The 22,977-nt window shown below is 51.0% G+C and overlaps 1 protein-coding gene and 1 long non-coding RNA gene across 5 annotated transcripts in view; one reads left to right on the top strand and one right to left on the bottom strand.

Moving 5' to 3' along the window:
* ANK1 (ankyrin 1) overlaps positions 1 to 22,977 on the top strand; it is a 240,003-nt gene that overhangs the window by 142,804 nt on the left and 74,222 nt on the right. For all 4 annotated transcript variants that reach the window (XM_043893247.1, XM_043893250.1, XM_043893248.1 and 1 more), the window contains exons 3-7: positions 14,670 to 14,768; positions 19,661 to 19,759; positions 20,261 to 20,359; positions 21,318 to 21,503; positions 22,528 to 22,626. In XM_043893247.1, coding sequence (XP_043749182.1) covers positions 14,670 to 14,768; positions 19,661 to 19,759; positions 20,261 to 20,359; positions 21,318 to 21,503; positions 22,528 to 22,626 — 582 coding nt within the window. The remainder of the gene's footprint in view (positions 1 to 14,669; positions 14,769 to 19,660; positions 19,760 to 20,260; positions 20,360 to 21,317; positions 21,504 to 22,527; positions 22,627 to 22,977) is intronic.
* On the bottom strand, positions 12,812 to 19,508 carry LOC122687702. The gene is made up of 3 exons (XR_006339227.1): positions 19,219 to 19,508; positions 15,658 to 15,826; positions 12,812 to 13,136 (listed from the first exon to the last, which is right to left on the bottom strand). It is a non-coding gene; the product is annotated as an uncharacterized LOC122687702 (long non-coding RNA).

Below are 22,977 nucleotides of genomic sequence, written 5' to 3'. Positions count from 1 at the left end.
CCTTTCCATGTAATGACGGGGTAACACATTAAGCCTTCTGGTGGGCTTCCCAGGTAAAGAATGGGAAAGAATGGGTAAAGAATCCACTTGCAATGCAGGAGACCTGGGTTCGATCCCTGGATCAGGAAGATGCCCTGGAGGAGAGCATGACAACCCACTCCAATATTCTTGCCTGGAGAATCCCACAGACAAGAGGAGCCTGGCGGGCTACAGTCCGTGGGGTCGCAGAGTCGGACACGACTGAAGCGGCTGAGCCCACGCACAAGCCTTCTGGAAGTATGCAGCTCTGGATTAGTGATGAGGAGAGGGGAAGGATGTGTAATTACAGCCCCCACATGGGAGAGAGGTGGTCCTGGGGAGGTGGGGGAGTGCAGGTGAATGAGGGGAGGGCCAGATACCCCAGCGTCCAGTTCCAGGGACAGTTTCCACCAGAGAAAGATGTTTGTGAAAAAGACAGAACCTGAAAACCTCCTTCCCCTGAATTATTTTAAATAGGTAAATTACTTCTGCATCGCGGCAGAAATGAGCTATTTGATGTTCATCTTGCTAATTACAGTGACTAATTTATCGTTTGAAAGGAAGCTGATTGCTTGACTGGAGTCAGGGTGACCCATGGTGCTTAAGAATCGCAGGTTTCAGTTTTCCGACGTCTCTGCTTTCTCAAGCCCCTCCAGGCACACCCACTTTGAAGGCCCGCATCACCCTTGCGGGGTGGATGATAGAGCAGGCGCTTGATTAGTAAGGTCGGCAGAGAGGCGAAGAGGCTTTCTGGGCTGGAGCCAGGGTCTCCCAACACTGAACTCTGAGGACAGGCTGACTGTGCAGTGGGCCCCCCCTCTTCTCTGGGCGGCCTTCCTTGTGCTGGTTTTATTTTCATTTTCCTTCCGTCCTGGTGAAGGAAGGTCAACAGACCGCTTCGGGCAAATAAAGGTGCCCACTGGTAGCAGCAGTGGGGACATCTCTGGGATCCTAGGGATGAGAAAGGTTGACAGCAGCATCAGGAATGATCTGGAATGCTTCGCAAGGAAAGCACAGCTTCCAAAGTCCACTCGGTGGTTTGACTGCTCTGAGTTTATAACGTGAAGACCAGATGTGCCATCTTCGTTTCGAGAGACTGAAAAGAAAGATAGGTCTGTGTGCGTGTCGGGTTGCGTGTGAGTTCAGTTCCGTCAATGCCTGGGGAGAACACAGTGAGTGCCCAGGCCCCAGGCTGGGATCAGAGGTACAGTGAGAAGCGGGACTCTGCAGACAGTCCTGCTTGGGGACAGAGACTCGAGAGCTGGTAGGCGCAGTGATAAGGTCATCAAGTGCCCTGGGGATATGGTCGGGAGAGCGACTAACTTTGGGAGCTGGGAATACAGTGTGTGTGTGTGGGGAGGGTGGCGGATGAGAGAGAGACAAAGAAATTCAGAGAGGAAAATGACATGGGATCTGGGCCTTGGAAGAGGATTTATCTCCCTGGCTAACAGAGGAAATGTAAACACAGTTCGTTTTCTTTCCGAGTAGAATAGAGCAGGTGTGTGAATTTGTCCTGGCATCGTTGACACTCGAATGTGAATTCTCTAATAGGCACGTTTTTGGCATTTGTGAGGACCATCTTCCTAGGTTTCATTGTTTCTTGATTTTTAATTTAACAACAGATGAATATAGGGTGGTTGCTGAAAAAGTCACCCTTGATAGAAATATAGAAAGTCGGTCTTCTGTAAGTCTCCCCTTCTGCCCCCACGTCCCTCAAATCACTGTGAGCAATTTGGCATGAGTCTTGTATCTTTCTCTGCATCTCTGCATGCAGAAACATATCTCTTGATTGTCTTCTGAGAGTGCATACAACTGTTTGATTCTGGAATTGTGGAATTAAGAGGAAGCAGGCTGGGACTTCCCTGGTGGTCCAGTGGCTGAGACTCCACGCTCCCAATGCAGGGGGCACGGGTTCAATCCCTGGTCAGGGAACTAGATCCCGCATGCCACAACTAAGACCTGTTGCAGCCAAATAAATAAATATTTAAAAAATTTTTTTTTAAAAAAAGAGGAAACAGGCCTGCCATTTTGAAGACTCACAGACAGAGGCCCCGGAGGTGAAGTGACACGTCTAGACATTAGGAGGACAGCTGAGAGGCCTTCGTTCAGTATCTGATGTCCTTCCCCTGCTTCTGAGGGGCTGGCTGTTTTCATCCTTTTGAAGGGAGGCCGAGATCTCGGACGTGGACACTCTTTCCAGTCCACAGGAGGTTTTCTTAGCGGCCGAGCTGCATGTCAGAGTCCCATTGTCTCATTGCCCTGAGCTCACCCTTTCTGGCGTGTCCCTAGGGTCCTCCAGCCCCTGCAGCTGCTGGGTGGCTGAGCTGGGAGGCTGCCCAGGTGTGTGTCCAGTGAGGAGCGGCCAAGGGACCAGGTTGAAGCATCTCCTCCCAGAGCTCTCAAAGACGTGTGGGTTTCTTTTTTTTTTTTTTTTTCTTCTTAAGGTAATGAAAAGCGTTCAGGTGTTTCCCTCCTTGTGAATATCCAGTAAACCAGAATCAGAAGCAGTACCTGGGTCAGGAGATAAACTCCGATTGTGATAGAGCAGAGGAGGGGCGCGCTCAGAGCCGGCCCTGAGCGTTCCTCTCGGACCCTGTGCCTTCCTCCCAGTTTCTGAGCTTCTCCTCCCTTCCCTGGTCCTGGACCAGAGACAGGCTGGCAAAAGAGACGAAGGGTGATTTCCCGCCAGGGTGACAGCCATCACGTCGGCTCTTTCTGGCTTCCGATGCGTTAGATCCAGGATCATGTATTTTTAGCAGACCTTTCCCATCAAGCAGTCACACGATATCCGGGTCAGGAGGAGGCTGCGGGCGGGGGGCCTGCCCTCCCATCAGCTGGTTCCCACGCACGGCTTAGGCTGCTCTCTGGACTTTCCAGCCTGGAACGGTCTCTAGACTCTGGTAAAGGCGGCACCCCTTGGGCCTGCAGAACTCAGGGATGTGTGTGCTCAGCCTCCCACACCGTCTCTGGTCCTAGATGTGCAGGGACCCCAGTGGGCTGCCCATCCTCTCCCACCATAGCCAGCACCCAGAGTCATCCTCAGCTCTGCCTCGGCTTCTCCGACAGCCTCTGCTACTCTCACCCCGTGGCTCCCTCCTACCCAGTCCCTGACTTTGTTTTTTTTTTTTAATTTTAAATTTCCGCACCTATAGAAAAGTTCCATGAACAGTACAAAGACTCCTCCGCCACCCAGATCCTCTGACCTTTCCTGTCTGTTGATGTGTAAGAGGTACAGAGATGGTGTCATTCCCCATCACTGCTAAACATCCGGTGGGTACCATGCGAAAGTCAGGACACTTTCCCGCATAATACAGGATCTCTCAAGGAGTGCACTTTGGGCTCACTTGTCACGTCTTATGGGTCTCCTTCAATCTGGAATGCTTCCTCAGTCTTGGCCCGTCTCATCTTCTTGACTGTCTTCCATCCTGTACTTTGAACCCTGGTCGTGTCCGCAGACGTTTCCTGGTGACCAGGCTGAGGCCATGCACTCTTGGCAGGATCCTGTAGAAATCAAGCTCTATTTCCATATCCGAGGATGTTCACCTTGATATTGGTGTCTGCCAAGTTTTTCTTCTGTAAAATCATTGATTTTTTTTCCCTTTGTGGTTGCTCAGTGTTTTCTTGGGGAAGAATATTCTCATGTATTGCCAATAGCCTGTTCCTCATCAGACTTCCAGCCACCATTCTTGGCAAACACAGTTGGTTCTACCTGCATCGGTTACCACTGTGATGGTTTCAAAGAATGCTTCTCCATCTTCATCATTCCTCCTACACTTATTAGCTGATATTCCACTGAAGGATAAGCTTTCCCTTATTTCTTACTGATTCATTTTTTCATTATTTATTTATACCTGTTCAGATTCAAGAGTTCATTTGATGGGCTGTAGTCTGATACTCTCGGATGATCAAATTTCAATCAGGCCCCACTAGCAGACTTTTCAATAAGCTGGCTTCTGTGTTCTCTGACGTGTCTGCATCATTCTTTGATTTCTTTACTTTAGGGCAGAAGTTATGTCAGCATCGTTTTGTACTTTCCCTCCCCCAGTGCTGAATCAGCCGCTTTTCCAAGGCCTCTGTTTCTTGGGTGGAGCCTGGTATGTAGACAGCAAAATCTGGTCTCTCAGTGTGCCCATTGCTGCTGCTTTTGTGTGTGTGCACACATCTATAACGACGTCTACATCTGTCTGTGTGTGTGTGTTTAAAAATCCATGAGATCAGGCCAATACTTCTAGTCTTAATCCAAGACCTCAGGGCTCTTCCTAACCTTTCCTCTTTCCAGGTTTAAATTTCTTCAGACAGTGAGCAGCCTGACTCCACTGATTTGCATCACCTTCAACGCACTTGTTTATTTGCTCTATGTACCCACCTCCCAAGCACTCCAGAGCAGCCCTCGCCTCCTTCTCAGATGCCTCTGCAGGGCACCCCTCTGGTTCACCATCCTGCATCCTCAGATGCTAGCATCTTCTGGCTGGATTGGGCGGGGGGGGAGCGGTGTGAGGGAAGGGAAGAGGAAGAAAAGGGAAAATGGGGACATTCCTGTTCCCTTTTGATTTTGTTTCTGTTTAGACTGAAAACCTAATGCAGGCAATTTGAGGAGAGGCCCCAAGATTTACATTGTTGTAGTCATTTCTTTGTCAGCAGCTTAGTCCAAGCCCTTATCTCGTGAGCCCAGGATAGCAGTCACCTCATCTCTCCTTCCCCATCACCTCGGGTTGCTCACCGTCTCCTTGGCCTTTGGTTTCCATGGTCTCTGCCTCTCCTTCTTCCCTGACCCTTTCCCTATTCCCCATAAATTAAAGGATTCAGAGGCGGGATGGCCACCATTTCGACCTTTTTGTTTCTCTCCAGCGCCCCATTTAGATTCTTATTTCCTGCTCTGTTTCAGGGCTGCAGACCTGCAAATATATAATGTCAGTGATCTTGCACCACAAATAAGAACCGATAATAGAGCAAAGCCAGAGGTCACAAATGCATCAGCAGGTTGTTATTCAGGGAATTAAGCTTCTGTAACATAGAGTAGAATACTTACCTTCTCTGAACAGATAGAGCAAGCTAATAGAGGATCCAGACTGAGTGGGAAAGTAGGGTGTAACATATAAGAACTAGGGGTATGATCCTGTGTGTGCACGTCCTTTTCCTTTATGGGAGAGACTCTCACTCTTTGCTGACCACCTGAAGGCAAGTTACCTGAAAGCCCCTCCCCGGCTTCTTCTTGTTCCCCTCCGGGGTCCTTGGCTTCTTGGCTTTCTCTGCCACTACTCTGGTCTGTTCTTCCAGGACTCCACTCCTTTCCTTCCCCATCAAAGCTTCCCCTGCCCAGGGCTCCATCGCCTCTGGCGGTAGGGCAGCCAAAATTAATCTGATAAGCCCAATCAATAGTAGGGTAGTAGGTGTTTATGAATAAAAAGGCCATGCTTCCCAGTTGCTACAGGAGCAGACATTGCTTAGCTCAGAGAAAAGGGGTAGGGGCTAGAATCCTGAGTTTGGGGGGGCAGTGGGGTGGGAGGGGCAGGTGGGCATGAAGTCCTTAGGACATAGCCAGAAACTGTGCCCTTGGGGGCAGGACTGGCTGAGTGTGCCGGTGAAATACTCACCAAGTGTGAGAAAAGGTGTGGAACAGAACGTGTCCACGTGAGCACACCAGCACCAGCCTTGGAGGTGTTCCTGGAGTTTCCAAAGAGGCAAAGGGTCTCCGGACACCATGGCCTCTCCATTTGGAACAGTCCTCTACTCTGGACAGGACGAGAGTTTGAATTGGCTGTGACACATCTACTGTATTTGTACATTGAGAAATCAATTAGCGTAATTGGGGCAACCAGAGACATGGAACAGAGGGATCATTTGCTGAGAACAAATGTCTAGAGTTGTCTGTTTTGCCAGTGGAATTTTTCACAGTTGGTACAAGAAAATAACTGCAAATTAAATCATTCAGGCTGAATGATTTTTTTTCCCTTTCTTCTTAAAAATGTTAAAAGAAACACAGCCTGGCTGAGATCTCCGCTCCCTCGCATCAGACAGATTGCTGCTCAGAAGAACCCACTAAATTGACATTTTACCTGAAAAAAAAAGAGCAAAAGCAAATGAAAAACTGCAGGTGTGCATGCTTGGCATGAATATTTTTGCCAGAAAGATCCTAAAATGGTTGTCTGCTGTGTTCAGACCATGTGGGACAAGATCATATGGAGGCCAGGTGGCCTCAGAGACTCAGGATAGAGTTTCTAGGATGTAAAAAGCTTCGAAGAACATTGCTCCCACCCTAACAGCAAAAAAAGCCTGGATACTCTTCAGAATGACAGTTTTCCCTAAGCCCATCAGAAGGCTGAGATCGCAAGGCAACAAGGTTGGCTGAATTCTCAAAAGGGACAAGCCCTCCTAGGAGAGGCCCCTGTTTCAGTTTTGGTAGATGTAGGAGAGAAAAGCAGTTGCCATAAAGCCAAAGTCTTACCAGATTCTTGGCCAACAAGCCAGCGTGGCTGCAGTGTGTCTGGAACCTCAGGCCTCCACCAGGGGCTCCTGAGAAATACTGGAGTGAATCAGATCAGAAAGCATCCCTGGTGAGCATAGAGCTCATGACAGGAGAGCGGGTGTTGCCTGTGGCTGTGGGATCCGGGTGGAGGGGACCACAGTCAAAGCCTTGCCTGCGTTGCAGACTCTTCCTTTATGTGAAGCAAAAACAGACCCTCTCCCCTTCGGACCCCAGGCAGAAATCCCGTCTCGAGGGGAGAAATAGAGTCAAACTGCCTCTGCTTTTGGTGAGGGTGGGAGACCTTCCAGCCCCAGGACACAGGCAGAGACCCCTGCAGGAAAGGGGGGGGGGTCACAACCTCTGTACCCCTAGGGAGGGCGGGAAACTGGAGCCAGTAACTGTCTTGTACCAAGAAAAAGCAGAGGTCTGCTTCTGTTAGGGGAGGAAGAGCAAGGAAATGTCACTCAACACCAAGTATAGAGACAAGGCAAGTTTTGCTGCTACGGAGAAGAGGGGGGAAAATAATGGGAAAAAAAACAAACAAACACCTCCACCTTTGAGGTCCAAGAGCAAAGCCTGCCTAAGACTGAAGCTGGACCAGGATAGAAGAGAAGCTCCGTGCTCCGACCTTGTAACAAGGAAGAACATAGGACTGCAGGGAGGGGGGCAAGAGTGTGGAGAAAGACCCCAGTGGAGGCACAGGCATACCAGGATGGGCTGAAAGCTGAAGGGAGATCGGGAACACAGAACAGGCCTCTGGTGTCCCAGCTCCAGCTCTGGACTCAAGGGGAGAGCAGCCTATGAAAGGCTGTGTGCACCAGGGGTCACAGAACACCCGGGCACAGGCCAACTCCCGATTGGATTGACTCAGCTCCCCCACCTTCACTCCTGTGCCAACAGCTTCTCAGAAGAAGAAGAAGAAGCATGTCCATTTCCAGGCACAGATTACTTCCGTCTCTACTGTTCTTCTGTGTATGATGTCTGGCACTCAATTAAAAATTACTATACACACACAACGTAAGAGAGAGCAAAGCGTTGTCAATAGACAAAGCCATCAATAGAGCCAGACTCAGAGATGACCTGGATGTTGGAGCTATCAGATGGACTTCAACTGTGCTTAATATGGATCTGGTAGGAAAAATGGACACCATTCGCAAACAGGGGAAGTTTTAGCAGAGTGGGGAAAACTGTAGAAAGGTGTTCATCGCTCAGTTCTGTCCCAGTCTTTGCGACCCCATGGACTGTAGCCCACCAGGCTCCTCTGTCCATGGAGTTTTTCAGGCCAGAATACTGGAGTGGGCTGCCATTTCCTTCTCCAGGGGGTCTTCCCAACCCAGGGTTTGAATCCACATCTTCTGCATTACAGGCAGATTCTTTACCATCTGAGCCACTAGAGAAGCCCCAGCTGTAAGAAAGAGCCCAATGAAATGCTAGAAATTAAAAAAAAAAGTTTCTTGGTGATGAGAAATTTCTTCAACAGGCCCAAGAGTAGACTGGACTCAGCAGAGAAAAGAATCAAAGAACGTGATGATCAGTCTACAGAAATGATCGAAACTGAAGCAAAGGAGAGGAAAAGAGTAATGAAAGAAAAACAGCAGAGCAGGCAGGGGCTGTGGGACAAAAGCAGTTGGTCTAACGTGTGTCGGTGGAGACCCAGAAGCAAGTGTCTTTAAGAAGAGGAATTTGGCAGGCTGGCATTTGCCTGAGAAAGTCATATATTAAAAAATGGCCACAAGTAGCTACTGCTTTGCTCCTCGGCTTCTAATTTAGCGGAACCTTTTCCTCTAATATCCCTCCATCTCCTTCTTGTTTATCTTCTACACCCAGTTATTTGAGTGAAGAAATAGATGATTTCTCCCCCACAATCCCCCTCGATAGCCTGTCTGCTATTCGGCATGGAGTGGAGTCATTGTCGGGTTAGCTGGACCAGCTGAAAAGGTTCAAAGAAGACTCAGCAGCCTTTACTTATAGCCAACGTCTTGGCAAATAGATGGGGAAACAATGGAAAGAGTGAGAGACTTTATTTTTTTGGGCTCCAAAATCACTGCAGATGGTGACTGTAGTCATGAAATTAAAAGACGCTTACTCCTTGGAAGAAAAGCTATGACCAACCTAGACAGCGTATTAAAAAGCAGAGACATTACTTTGCGAACAAAGTTCCATCTAGTCAAAGCTATGGCTTTTCCAGTACTCATGTATAGATGTGAGAGTTGGACTATAAAGAAAGCTGAGCACTGAAGAATTGATGCTTTTGAACTGTGGTGTTGGAGAAGACTCTTGAGAGTCCCTTGGACTGCAAGGAGATCAAACCAGTCAATCCTTAAAGAAATCAGCTCTGAATGTTCATCAGAAGGACTGATGCTGAAGCTGAAACTCCAGTAATTTGGCCACCTGATGTGAATAACTAACTCGTTAGAAAAGACCCTGATGCTAGGAAAGATTGAAGGCAGGAGGAGAAGGGGATGACAGAGGATGAGATGGTTGGATTGAGTCATCACTGACTCAATGGACATGAGTTTGAGTAAACTCCGAGAGTTGGTGATGGACAGGGAGGCCTGGTGTGCTGCAGTCCATGGGGTTGCAAAGAGTTGGACACGACTGAGCGGCTGAGCTGAATGACTTGAAGCTCAATTTAACTCCAATATAGCACACGGATCCTAATTTTAAAGGTGGGGGTAGACTACAGTCCGCCTCTGTCCATAGTTACAGCTAAGAACAAGAAGCTCTCAGAATCCACACCCTTCCCCTCTTCGGATTTGAGCAATAACAAATCTGCTGAAAGGAAAAGGTAGGATGAAATGAGGTGTTTATTCATAAAAAAAACTCTTGAAATACTGAAAGGAGACTCCTATACAAACTAGCTGTGCCTCTAATGAGTCCGTTGCGCAACCTTCTTCGTGAACATGTGTGGTGAACGCATTTTCAGGCTTGCAATGACTTCAGCTGCTGGAGGTGAGCGGTCATCCACCCGCTGAGGCCACCTACTGGAGAAGACTTGCTGCAGTGGATCTGGGGGTTTGTGCACCCCTTGTATTCAGCTGCTTCACAGAAGAAAGAGGAGGGCGCTTGATGAGACTGGCTGGGGACACGGTTTCTAGCATCTGAGTTCACGGGTTTGGAATTCAAATGCACCTTGCCGTTGTCAATGGACTTGCACCCCTGACTGTGTGCAGACTGCCCTGAAAAGCCCTCCGTGAAGCTTTCTGACCCCCTAACCAAGCAACTCCTTTCTCGTCTGTGCTGCGTGGTGTCCTATACCTGCATTTGGGGCATTTTTCACATGACTTCGCATTTGTCTATGCATCTCTTTTCTCTACAAAACTGAGTCCTTCGAGACTCAGGGTTTGTGTTTCAGGCCTCCCTAGCACGGTGCCATGCACGGAATAGGTCCTCAGTAAACGTCTGCTGAAGCAGATGAAGTGTGTGCTCGGCCTGAAGCAACTGTAGCTGGGACAGGAGTTTGTCGCAGCTGTGACCTGTGTGATTTTCCTCTGTGCAAAACTCTGGAGCCTTTTTGCACACTTGTTGTAGCTGTGCCACATGGGGCTTACCCTGGGCTCCTGGTGAGGGTGTTGGATTCAGATCATCCCAGAAATGGACTTGAAAGTACCTTAGGGTGACTGTGTTAGAAACGATCAAAGACAAGGTGAGAAAAATGAAGCCATCAAGAAGACATCTTTGAACCAGGAGCTGAGGTGGAAGCTGAGTAAAGCTGTTGGAGACGCGGATCTATTTAGGCCATCCCTTGTCTTCTGCCAGAGTGTAGCTTCGGGAGGGGCATGTGACTTAAGGAGGAAGCAGAGGGGCTTCCCTGGGACCACGGCAGCGAATGAGTAAAATCCTGGGGACCATCTACAGCAGTCGTGGCCAGCCCCACAGGGATGCTTACGGTGACTGGGAAGTCCCTCTAGGCTGCCTGGTAATCACAAAGGGAAACTGTGCTTTCATCATCTATGAAAAGAAACAGTAGTTCCTCAGGTTGACAAGAAACAAAAACCCAAACCCTTTCTTCTGGGGAATCCGGGTTAGCTCTGTCTGTGGCAGTGCCCTAGAAAGGCTGTGTGACTTGAGCCAGTCATTTGACCGCTCTGGGCCTCCGTTTCCTCAGCATCCAGGGATCTCCAGCATCCAGCTGGCCACCAGCCTTCTCCGGGCAGACAGCACGCTGACCCTGTGGCTCCAAAGAGCAGGGACAGTCACCCTGGGGCTTTAGCAGCGAACATGAGTGTTTTCCTTCTAGACTTGCCACTTCCCCAGCTTTGAGGCATATTCAGAGCCAGTAACTGCCCCCAGAAGGTGACTGCAACCCACAGCACCACTGAAACCCAAGCAGTCAACACACACACGCACACACACACGCACGCACATGCACGCATGCACACACACACGCACACACACACATGCACACACACGCACGCATGCACACACACAACCACAGCCGAGACCCCTGCGGTGAGCAGACTGCGATTCCCACGGCCACACACGCCATCCCGAGTACCCACATAACCACAAGTTGCCTGCGCTCAGCACCCCGAACCTTCCAGACTAGGTGGCTATTGGGTGTGTAGACGGGATTGCAGATCACAGTGCTGGGGAGGGAGGGGGTCTTCTGCCGTGCAGACCCACCCCAGTACTGGGTCAGGATGCAAAGCTGGAGAGAGTGGCTCCTGGGGCCACTAGCAGGTCACCTGACAAATTGCTTTTCTGCAAGTTTGTGTTTCAGATCAAAGTGATTTGAACAGGGCTGGTGTACTTCAACCCCAAGCTCTTCCTCCTCCCCCAGATTCCTCTAGTAACAAACTGCTCTCTGATACTCAACCAGTCTCTCCCTTTCTGTGACCCAAACTGGTTCTGACCTGGTCTTTATCTGATAAACCCATTCACACTGGGGTGTGAATAATTCACAGTTTTGGACCCTCTCTATCATGCTATCCAAAATCTGCGAGAGGAAGAAATCTCATGGAGACTTTCAGGCATGCATTTGCCAGAGGAAATGGACTTCCCAGGTGGCGCTAGTGGTAAAGAACCTGCCTGCCAATGCAGGAGCTGTAGGAGACTCGGGTTCGATCCCTGGGTTGGGAAGATTCTCTGGAGGAGGACCTGGCAACCCACTCCAGTATTCTTGGAGAATCCCATGGACAGAGGGGCCTGGCGGCCTACAGTCCATGTGGTTGCAAAGAGTCGGACATGACTGAAGCAACTTAGCAAGCACGCAAGAGGAAAAATTGCCCGGGCTCTCAGATCACCCACCTCCCACCCCCTCCACATCCCTGCCCCCACCAGCAAGGCTGGCTGTGCTGACGGGCAAAGATTTGGCCAACTGCACTCTGTTCAGGGTGCAGGGTGGGGCTGATCTAATAGGAAGTAGGTAAGGCTGCCCTCAAGCCTGCTGTCGGCTGTCTTCTGACCCCCAAGGCACCTGTTGTATTTGCTGCATCCAAGACCCTGATGTACGTCTTTGCTCTCCGGCCCCCTCTCCCGTCATGAGGCACCTGCGTTGTGTACCTGCAGTGATCGCTCAGTACTTTCCTCGGTGGTTTTAGAAAAGCAACAGGACCCGTCTGTTCACGGGTGGGAACACTACCACTCCCAGGCAGAATATCTGTGCTTTAATTGGAACCTTCTGAAAATGATGCCCGGATGCAAAGTGAGAGTGGGTGTTTCGGGACCCCGAGGTGGAGCTGCAGAGGTGTTTGAAGATGGCTGAGCCAGGGACCCCTCCGCTCTCATCAGCGGGAACCAAGTCCCTCCATCCTGGCGGCGAGGGTCTTTCTTATTGGTCAGAGCCCTAGGTGGTCCTGGGGCAGCCCGTGAAAGGGGATGTGTGAGAACAGGGTTGAGCAGCAGAGGAGACAGGAAGGGGAAAGTGGGAAGAAGGGAGAATTTCTGGTTGGGAAGGAGGTGGGTGGAGATCACTGACTGATGAAAACCATTCTGTATGTGGAGCCATGATTGCCTTCTCCATTGGAACTGACAGCCATCACGTCGTCATTTATGTCTGCTCTGAGTTCAGTTCAGTTCAGTTCAGTCCAGTCACACAGTCGTGTCTGACTCTTTGCGACCCCATGGACTGCAGCACGCCAGGCCTCCCTGTCCATCACCAGCTCCCGGAGCCCACCCAAACCCATGTCCATGGAGTCAGTGATGCCATCCAACCATCTCATCCTCTGTCGTCCCCTTCTCCTCCTGCCTTCAATCTTTCCCAACATCAGGGTCTTTTCAAACGAGTCAGCTCTTTTCATCAGGTGGCCAAAGTATTGGAGTTTCAGCTTCAACATCAGTCCTTCCAATGAACACCCAGGACTGGTCTCCTTTACGATGGACAGGTTGGCTCTCCTTGCAGTCCAAGGGACTTTCAAGAGTCTTCTCCAACACCACAGTTCAAAAGCATCAATTCTTCTGCACTCAGCTTTCTTTATAGTCCAACTCTCACATCCATACATAACTATGCACTGAGTAGCTCTCTTTGAATTCAGCTTTTGCCAGGAAGTTTCGACACATCTGTGCAAGGGCAGAAGAAACAGAGGCAGAGGGGGACCACTGGAGCTGCGCTGGCTCCTGACTCTAGGGCCCGGAGGAGCTCCACCAGGGCAACTGGAGCTTCAACTGCTGACTGAGAGAGAGTTCTGCTTTTGTGGACTGATGGTTGGGCCTGAAAAATGTTAAATGTCTGCTCGTTTTTTTTTTCTCTCCCCTAAAATTTAACTGTCAGGCAAGTTTTGGTCCTATTTGAAATGCCATGGTGGCTAAGGGGCTATTTTATTTCATTGAAGTATAGTTGATTTACAATATTGTGTTAGTTTCAGGCATATACCAAAGTGATTCAATTATATATGTGTGTGTGCTAAGTCGCTTCGGTCATGTCTGACTCTTTGTGACCCCATGGACTATAGCCTGCCAGTCTCCTCTGTCCCTGGGATTCTCCAGGCAAGAATACTGGAGTGGGTTGCCATGCCCTCCTTTAGGGGATCTTCCCGACCCAGGGATGGAACCTGCATCTCTTACACCTCCTGCTTTGGCTTGTTGGTTCTTTTTTTTTTTCCATTTATTTTTATTAGTTGGAGGCTAATTACTTTACAATATTGTAGTGGTTTTTGCCATACATTGACATGAATCGGCCATGGATTTACATGTGTTCCCCTGCTTGCAGGTTTTTTACCGCTAGCACCACCTGGGAAGCCCTATATATATATTTACATATATTTTCAGTTTCTTTTCCATAATAGGTTATTACAAGATGTTGAATATAGCCCTGTGCTATACATTAAATCCTAGCTGTTTATCCATTTTATGTATAGTAGTTTGTATCTGTTAGCCTCACACTCCCAGTTTATCCCTCCCCAACTCCCTCTTTGGTAACCATACATTTATTCTGTGCCTGTGAGTCTATTTGTTTTGGAAAGAGATTCATTTGTATTATTTTTTAGATTTCACCTATAAATGATATCATATACTTTTTCTCTCAGACTTATGATATACCCTAGAACTATTTTTTAAATAAATTATTGGCTTTATCTTACTATTCTTATTATTTGGCCACACTGCAAGGGTTGTGTGATTTTAGTTCCCTGACCGGGGATTGAACCCACACCCTCGGCAGTGAAATCAAGAAGCCCTAACAGCTGGACTGCCAGGGAATTCCTGCAAAGGGCTATTTTAATACTAACTCTTCTGTGGAGGAAATCTCATAGTGGGATGATTGGTGGTATTTAGTTTTCAGATGACCTTCTTTCAAAATGCATTATTTTACTAAACATATGTCTAGCTCTACAAATGGTTAGGAGGCCCGGGTGTTGCTGCTTTGCCGTTTCTGGTTGCTGCTGTGAAAATTAACCAGGGGGTTAAAGCTAGACCATCCCAGTTAAGTGGTGCCTGTGCCCAGCCAAGATGTGAATTTCAAGGTCGCTGCTGGTTTTATGAGAGCTTCCCACACTTCATTCACACCCGGGGGTGGGGGGCTTGTTATCACCCTCTTTCTTTCCATCTGACTCGCTACAGAAACCCTGCTCTGGAGCCGGCCTGGCTCAGTCCTGAGCCTGTGTAGACACCCCTCTGGGGTCCCTCGGGTCTCCCCTTCCATCCCTTTCACTTTCCCTCGGGGGCAGGGGCCTCGGTCCAGCCTCATGGACCGGCAGGACACACAGACCCTCTAACCCCACCCTCCCTGCCTCTCTGCTCTCCACAGAATGGGTTGAACGGCTTACATCTGGCCTCTAAAGAAGGCCATGTGAAGATGGTGGTTGAACTTCTGCACAAAGAGATCATCCTGGAAACCACAACCAAGGTACGTCTCTTGGGGAGCCAGAGCTTTCCCCTGATATTCACGTATTGCCCCAAACCCTCAAGCTGTAGAAACCAGTCCTTCATGACAGAAACCCAGTCCTGCTTCTGAATTTGTCTCCTTCTTCCAGTCGCTTCCTAGGTCTATGAGCCCCTGAAGTCACTTGGAAAGCACAGGATCCCGTTTCCACAAAAATTCAGGGTGCCTTTTTCCTCATCACGAGACTATAAATCTAAAAACACAACCCTCTCCCAGGGGCTTCATGCTGTCCCAGGCTGAGAGCACTGGAAGGTCCTTGTGTCCAAATCCTCACTGAGGTGCTTCATACTCTGTGACCTTAAGTGAGCGACTCTACCAGTGAGAGGCTGTAGTTTACTCACCTTTAAAATGGGGATTCTGATAGTTAGTTGCAGGATTGGTATGAAAGTTAAACATGGTACTATATAGAAAATGTCTACATAGAAAGAAATCAATAAGTATTGGCAACTGTGTCATTTGTGAGGGTTTCGGAAGAATCCACATCCCTCCCATTCATCCTTCTCCAGCAGGTTCTTGATCATTTCGAGAACCTGCTCCTTGATCACTTCCAAACACGTCTCCTCTCTTTACTCGGTCCCTTGAACAGCAGACAGAGTTCTCTTTTACTCTGAGCACGGCTGACATCACACCTGTCTTAACAGGAGGCTTCCCCCCAAAGCAGTAGATTATAAACACCGGTGACTCAAGTCCAGAAACTACAATCATGAAATGGATGCACTGATACAGGTTGCAGTGCATTGATACATGTTGCGAAATCCGTTTCACTTCTTATGCATCTTATTTGTGTATTCAGCACCCTTCAGCCAGCATTTAAAGACAAACAACATTAAATCAAAAAGTCGCCTCTGTTTACCGTGTTCAGTACTGTCTCCTCTTCCTCTCCCTTTGTTACGTAGGTCCTGTGGTTTTTCCCCCTTGGCTGGTCCCCTCTCTGTCTTATTTTTCATTTGCTGTTTATTTAACGTGGCCTCGAGCACAGCGCTGATTTATTTCACACAGCAAGCGTTTTGCTGCCTCGTGAGCTGAGAACAAGAAGAACAACACATAGAGAACAGACATAATTTATGGTTATGAAGTGAGCTACCAAAATATTATGAAAGTAGAATCATCTCTGAGGTAGAATTCTGTAATTTTCATGTCATTTCCCGAAGGTGAAGAGATCTCACGGGTGAAATAGACTGACTTGCTCTTTCTGAACGTGTACAGGGTATTGTATTTTCTAACCCCATGACAAATTGAACATTCACTGGAAGGACTGATGCTGAAGCTGAAGCTCCAGTACCTTGACCACCTGATGCAAAGAGCTGACTCATTGGAAAAGACCCTGATGTTGGGATAGATTGAGGGCAGGAAGAGAAGGGGACGACAGAGGATGAGATGGTTGGATGGCATCAGTGACTCAATGGAAGTGAATTTGAGCGAGCTCCGGGAGATAGTGGAGGATAGCCTGGTGGGCTACAGTCCTTGGGGTCGCAAAGAGTCAGACACGGCTTAGCAACTGGACAGCAAACAAATGACGGATACTGGTTGTCTCCACCTGCTTCTTTTGTGGGAGAAGGGTGCATGGCTCTTTCTCTCCTGATGCTCTCGCCTACCTGGCTGCAAGCACAAGGCCATCTGACCGGCTGTGGGGGCCGATGCGGCTGTGCCTTCTCTGGCATCCCCCCAGGAGCTGTAGAAACAGTACGCTTCAGCACGTTTACGAGCTCCGAGTTTCCCCCTTTGATTGGTATTTTGCAAGCGAACACTTGGAGTGTCTTTGTTATTTATAGAAGTGATATAAGCTGGCGTGGTTTCTGAGGGCCCAACAGAGAGAGTTTTTAAAAAAAAAAAAAAGTGAAGCTGAAACCGTGGGCAAAGCAAGAATCACAACAGATTGGGGAATTGTAATGGGTCTCGCAAGCAGGAGCAAGATTAAAAAAAGACTCGACTGAAAAGCCAAAACCAATATAGATTCCTAAACTGTGCTTAGAAATTTTAAAGGCGTGAAGCAAATGTGTTCCCTGCCTCCCACCTCCACCTCCAGAGGCCAGCTGAGCATCCAGGCTGGTGGTGATGGAACATCGTTGACCCCCACCCCGCCCCCATCCTCACTCAGCACCCACCACGGTCACCCTCCCTGCCGCGAGCTCTGGGGCTCCCTGGAAATGGAGAAACTGGGTCTTTGAGGATCCAAATATAGCTAAGTAATTTTTCCTGCTGCTTTGAGGGCATGTTCCTTCGCGCCAAGGGAGGGGCAGAGAAAAACCCATCTCCCCGTGACTCTGAAACCAAGGCTGGGGGCATTCCTCCTGAGCCTTGCAGCATGTGCAAGTGTGTGGAGGGGGGCAGAGGGGGGTCCCTTCCTCTCCTGGGCTGCCCTCGGCCCAGATCCTGAAGATGTCATGGGCTGAGACCCACAGCAGGGTCCCGACAGCCCTCCCTAGCTTTATACGGTTTATACGGTTGGGTTCTGTTACCGTGGGTCAGGCAGGAAGGAGCAGATGGAAAGAAACATTTGACAAACCCCTCCTGAGCTGGCCCAGTGCCTGGCACACACGTGCTCGGCCTGTGCAAATAGATGGAGGGACACAGCGTGCCTCCTTCTAGGTGGGGAGGCCCGGAGGTCCCATCCTGATTCCTAGAGAAGGTTCTGGGGCCCACACCCCTTTCCTCTCGGTACAGGAAGTGAGTCAGACCCAAGTGCCCAGGTCTCTAAATGTAGGCTCTTTGGACTTCTGAGAAAAAAGGATTAATTAGTATCTACATACTCATTTCTGGCTCTTGCTCTCTGATGGACATTTGAGAAAAAAACCCTTTTGCTTATCAAAAGGGAGAAATCGGAAAGACAAGTTCGGGAGGTAAACAGGGGACACTCCTGCCTGAATCACATCACACGGTAGAGACCAGAACCTGAGCCCTGGGGCCCTGGGGCAGCGGTGACACGTGGGGCCCCTCACCCCCCGGGCGCTTGGATTTGGTGCTCAGACTCCCAGGGGAGACACTTGATTCCTAGTGACCGGTCAGTGGCCCCATCGCATGGGCTGAATTTGAAATCCCAGTTTGGTGGGTTTCCCAAGATGGATTAGCAAGTGGCTTAGCTTAGTTAGAAACTAATTATCGTTAAAAACTATATGCTGTAACACCGACTCGATGATGGCATGACCCACTCGATGGACATGAGTTTGAGTAGGCTCTGGGAGTTGGTGATGGACAGGGAGGCCTGGCGTGCTGCAGTCCATGGGGTCACAAAGAGTCGGATACGGCTGAGCGACTGAACTGAGTTGATATGTGGCCTGAACTAGAAAAAGTGAGGTCATGAGAAATCTCTGCTCCTTAAGTAGCAGAGGGCCAGATGGGTGCAGCTGTGGTCCTTATTTGATGGACGTAGTCAAGTGCCTGCCCCTCCTGGAGCTGGGGTGCCCTTAGAGTCACGTGGGCGAGAGGGACTTCACAGGGAAGCAGGAAGGGGCCAGGCAGGGAGGAGGCGTCCTGGAAACAAAAGACGCCTACAGGACTCGAGCCTGTCCAGAAAGTGCAGTTACACACACCCAGGACGGAGCCAGACAAGAAACCCTGCCTGTCCGCCCACCTTCTCAGAACGGGCCTAGCTTCCTAGTCTCTGCTGTCAGTTCTCAGCTTTCAAAAAGTTTACTTTAACCAGTCCCTCCCATCAGGAAGCTTACAGAAGCCTCAGTCTCCTCCATCAGAGGGCAGACAGAAGAAGCAAGACAGAACCACAGTCCCACAGTGACTAAAACCAAAGCACATTACAGAAAGTTAATCAGTGTGAGAAAACAGGAAGTTACGCCCCAGCTTTTAGGGACAAGATGAAACCCCAGAAAAACAACTAAATGAAGTGGAGACAGGCAGCCTTCTGAAAAGCTGACTTTGAAACAGCTGTGACCCTCACTTTCGTCTGGCGGTCCTTCTGAGAAAAGAGGACTCTCTCCTCTCTTGCCTGCTGATCTCTGACTCTCTGTATTTTATGATTCATAGTTTTTCTTTGGATTTTCTGTTGCCAGATTTTATTTTGTTTATTCCCCTCCCACACACACACAATTTCGTATTTTTTCTTCTCTTCTACAGACATTACATAGTCCGTTTTATTACCTCCCCCACCCCTTTACCTATGTTGACGGGCTTCCCCTGGTGGCTCAGTGGTAAAGAATCTGCCTGTAAGGCAGGAGATGTGGGTTCAATCCCTGGGCTGGGAAGATCCTCTGGAGGAGGGCATGGCAGCCCACTCCAGTATTCTTGCCTGGGAAATCCCATGGACAGAGGAGCCTGGAGGGCTACAGTCCATGGGGTTGTAAAGAGTCGGACACGACTAGGCAACTAAACAACAACAACACAACCCTCCCACTTCCGCCTGATGCTATACGCTCCTCATGCCCTGCCCGCTCTGGTCCAGCCTCCGGGCAGTGGGTGTTACCGTCTCGGCACACGGTGCTGGCCCGCGGGATCTGCAGCCTCCTTTGTCCCGGAGCTCCGGGCCTCACGGGGCTCCACGCTTCACTGGGCTCCACGCTGTCCTGCAGAGCCTCGGCTTGCGAGGAGCTGGCCGTCCAAGGAGCCGACTTGCCCGGCAGTCCTTCAGCGGGTCTTTGCCGATGACGGGCCCCTGAGCCTGTGGGCTGCAGATCAGCTGAGAAGGAGGTGCTCTTATTCCAGAGCAGTGTTTTTCAGGAGAACAGGAAGCGTTTCCCTCCCCGGGTTTCCGGTGCTGCTCACGAGGTCTGGTGGGTCAGGCACACGAGAGCGTGTTGTGTGCCCCCTGGGGCCATAAAGGAAGCCTGCTGCCCTCCCGGGGCTGGCGCGTGTTTCCCCTACCTGCGGCCGGCCCCGGGAACCTCCTGTCCTCCTCTGTGTTGCAGAAGGGGAACACGGCGCTGCACATCGCCGCCCTGGCGGGTCAGGACGAGGTGGTCCGGGAGCTCGTCAACTATGGCGCCAACGTCAACGCCCAGTCGCAGGTGATGCTCGGGCCCCTGGGGGCTGGTGCGGCTGCCCGTCTGCTTCACCCCGGGGAGTGGGGGGGCACGTACACTCACTGTGTGGCCAAGTCCGGGTGTGATCAGGTGTCTCCAAGCGCTTTCTTGCCTTTTCCTGCTTCAGTGGGCATTCTGAGCACGGTGGGCAGGGGCATTGTGGACCCTGTTCCTGGAGTTGAATAATGTGTCTTGTTTAGCTGTATGTATGTGTGTATGTAGCTCGTCTATGTATGGAGGGGCATTATGGTGGGGTGGGTGGGGAGGGTCGCCCCACCTGGTGGCCTTTTGCAGTAACCCCACTACGCCAACTGCAAAGTGCCCTGAGTTTTGACAGCTGGAGACACAGGTGGGGATGTTGCCCCCAGGGCTGGGTGGAACCAGGATGTCGGAAGAGCCGTCCTTCAGTTTGCAGGATTTTGCACCGGTTTTAGCATTGGGCATGGACGTGGCTGGCTTCCAATGGCTTTTCCTCTTGGTTTACAGAAAGGCTTTACCCCCCTGTACATGGCAGCACAAGAGAATCACTTGGAGGTGGTTAAATTTTTGCTGGAAAATGGAGCTAATCAGAATGTAGCCACAGAAGTAAGTACCTTGAGGGGATGTGACCTCATGGCTGAACATGTCTTGCGGGGAGGACAGGGTCATGGGGGCATGGATTCCTGGGACAGGGCTTGGGATTCATCCTCTGTCGTGCTGAGCATCCAGGGCACTGTCAGACCCTGCAGGGGGCTGAGAGACAGTCATGGCTGTTGTGGGATGCCCAGACACGTACCAGAGAAATGACCGCAGGGATGAATCTGTCATTCCCACTGTGGCCAACACTGGAGGCTGCAGGGGTGGGGGGCATGCCTGTGTGTGGGTGACAGGTGTGCCTCGGACCTTTACAAGAAGTATAAAGATCTTGCTCTGAGCCCACAAACACTCTTGGTCAAGTCGCTTGACCCTGAGTTTTGTCACTGGTGAAATGATGGAATCGGAGTAGATGAAACCAAAGCTTCTCTTGACTCTTAGCATCAGACGACACAATGATTAGATGGCTGTTTTCGTTCTGCTTCTCCAGTTCAGCGGGCCCTGTGCCCCTGTACACACCGAGGAGATTAATAACAGTAGCTCAGAACTGAAACCTCGGTGCCTGCTGTGGTTTCCAGCGTTTGATAGGTGTTCAGTAATATTTGTGAAATGAATGAAGGCCTGATTGTCGGCCATCCATTCAGGGCCCTGTCCTGACACCAGGTCATGACATGCGAGGGAGGGAGGCAGAGAGACAGGGCGTAAAGCGCTCAGTAAAAGCGCTCAGAACAAGTCATAAAGGAACAATTAGCCAAGTGCTAAAGGAAAGTTATCACACATGCTGTGAGATGGCAGAGAATGAAAGTGGAGCCAAGGAGGGCATTAGGGAGGAGGCAGCATCTGACGTGGAGGAAGGAGGTGCTCCCAGGCCGAGGGCAAGGGCCCTGAGCTTGAAGGCGCGTGTCCTGCCCCGAGGACCGGAGTGGTCAGGATGGTGGGCGCACATGGGTCTCTCCTCTGCCCTGGCCAGGACGGCTTCACCCCGCTGGCCGTGGCCCTGCAGCAGGGCCACGAGAACGTGGTGGCACACCTCATCAACTACGGCACGAAGGGCAAGGTGCGCCTGCCTGCCCTGCACATCGCGGCCCGCAACGACGACACGCGGACGGCCGCTGTGCTGCTGCAGAACGACCCCAACCCCGACGTGCTTTCCAAGGTGAGGCTCCCGGCGGGGCTGGGAGCACCCTGGGGCCTCCCGGTCGGGAGGCCTTGGGAGCCCCACGCATTCCCCGCCAGTTCCCCGGAACCAGCCCAGACCAGAGAAGCCCCAGTGTGCACCCCGAGCAAGCCCCGCCACGCCCGCCATTCCCAGCAGCCACACGAGCGCCCCGCTTTAAATCCCTGGGCAACGCCGAGACAACACGTGCTGGGGCGTTCAGAGCAGCGTCCCGGAGAGACAGGAGGGGCGTCTGACCAGAGTAGGACTTTGGAATCCAGCCCCTGACCCCTGGTGGTGCGTTAGAATTGTATTCCAGCTCTTTCCCCGGCCATCCCCTGGTAGACGGAGGTGGGGATCCCCACACGGAGAGGGGACCCTGGAGGGGCTCCCGGGGGCCTGGCCAGCCCGCCACCTGCCCACACTGTTTGGTGTGCATACCATCTGTAAGTTTAGGCTGTCAGTGTCTCCCTCCCAGGGGAGATGATGTATTTGCACCAAGTCAGTCACGAAGCAACCCCCCCACCCCCGACGCAGAGGTCATGGGCTTCCATCTGGATAACTCTACCTGGGTTATTAGTCGTGGGCAAGGTTAGGAATGGAATAATGGCAATTGACACACCAAAGGTCAGAGGTCTGCCTTGTCCACCCAGCTGAGTCATTGCAGCCCTTTTGGGGCTGAAACGGTCCCGAGGATTAAAGTCGTAACCCCATAATGCTTCTCTCATTCATGAAAATCTCTTCAAAAGTAGCCGTTCAGAGGATTGGGCCCCATCTGCAGGGCTGGAGGTGACCCTGGTCTGTGGTTTGTCCACGTGAACCCAGAGACTGGGCGCCCCCCACCACAGGCAGCACCTCACTTTTGGATGTAACTTGCCGTGGGATGTCTGATGACCCCTCCGGTCCAAATCTGCCCACCTGTGGGGTCCTCTGGTCCTGCCAGCTTTTCAGAGCCTGGGCTGATCCTAGGTAGAAATGACAATACACGGTAGTACAATGCTGCTTGTCCACTATTGTGCCCCAGACGGGATTCACACCCCTCCACATCGCAGCTCATTACGAGAACCTCAACGTAGCCCAGCTGCTCCTCAACCGCGGAGCCAGCGTCAACTTCACGCCCCAGGTGAGGCTCTTGGGGCCGGGGGGGCAGGGGGGCGGGATGCCCACACACGTGCGGCAGCTGAGAGTCTAGAATCCAGTGCCCCCACCTCTCATGGCACCGAGGACATCCTCGCAGGGCGGGTGGGACAGCCTGGAGTCTATTAAGGCTCCCGGCGAGTGGGTTTCTAAGAGGTTGCCACCCGTGTTGTTGACTCCCCAGGAGACCCAGCCTGGCCAGCTTGCGGTGATGAACCACGATGCTGGCCTGTCCTTAGAGGCTTGGAAATCTTTCTTAGGCGAGAAGAGTCCTAGCAGTGGGCTCAGGCTGGCTGCCTGTCTTGGGGTGGGGGCACGGGAGTGCGGGGTGCTTGGC

Source organism: Cervus elaphus, chromosome 32, assembly GCF_910594005.1.
Source record: "Cervus elaphus chromosome 32, mCerEla1.1, whole genome shotgun sequence".
Taxonomy (NCBI): domain Eukaryota; kingdom Metazoa; phylum Chordata; class Mammalia; order Artiodactyla; family Cervidae; genus Cervus; species Cervus elaphus.
This window is presented reverse-complemented; position numbering and strand designations above follow the sequence as displayed.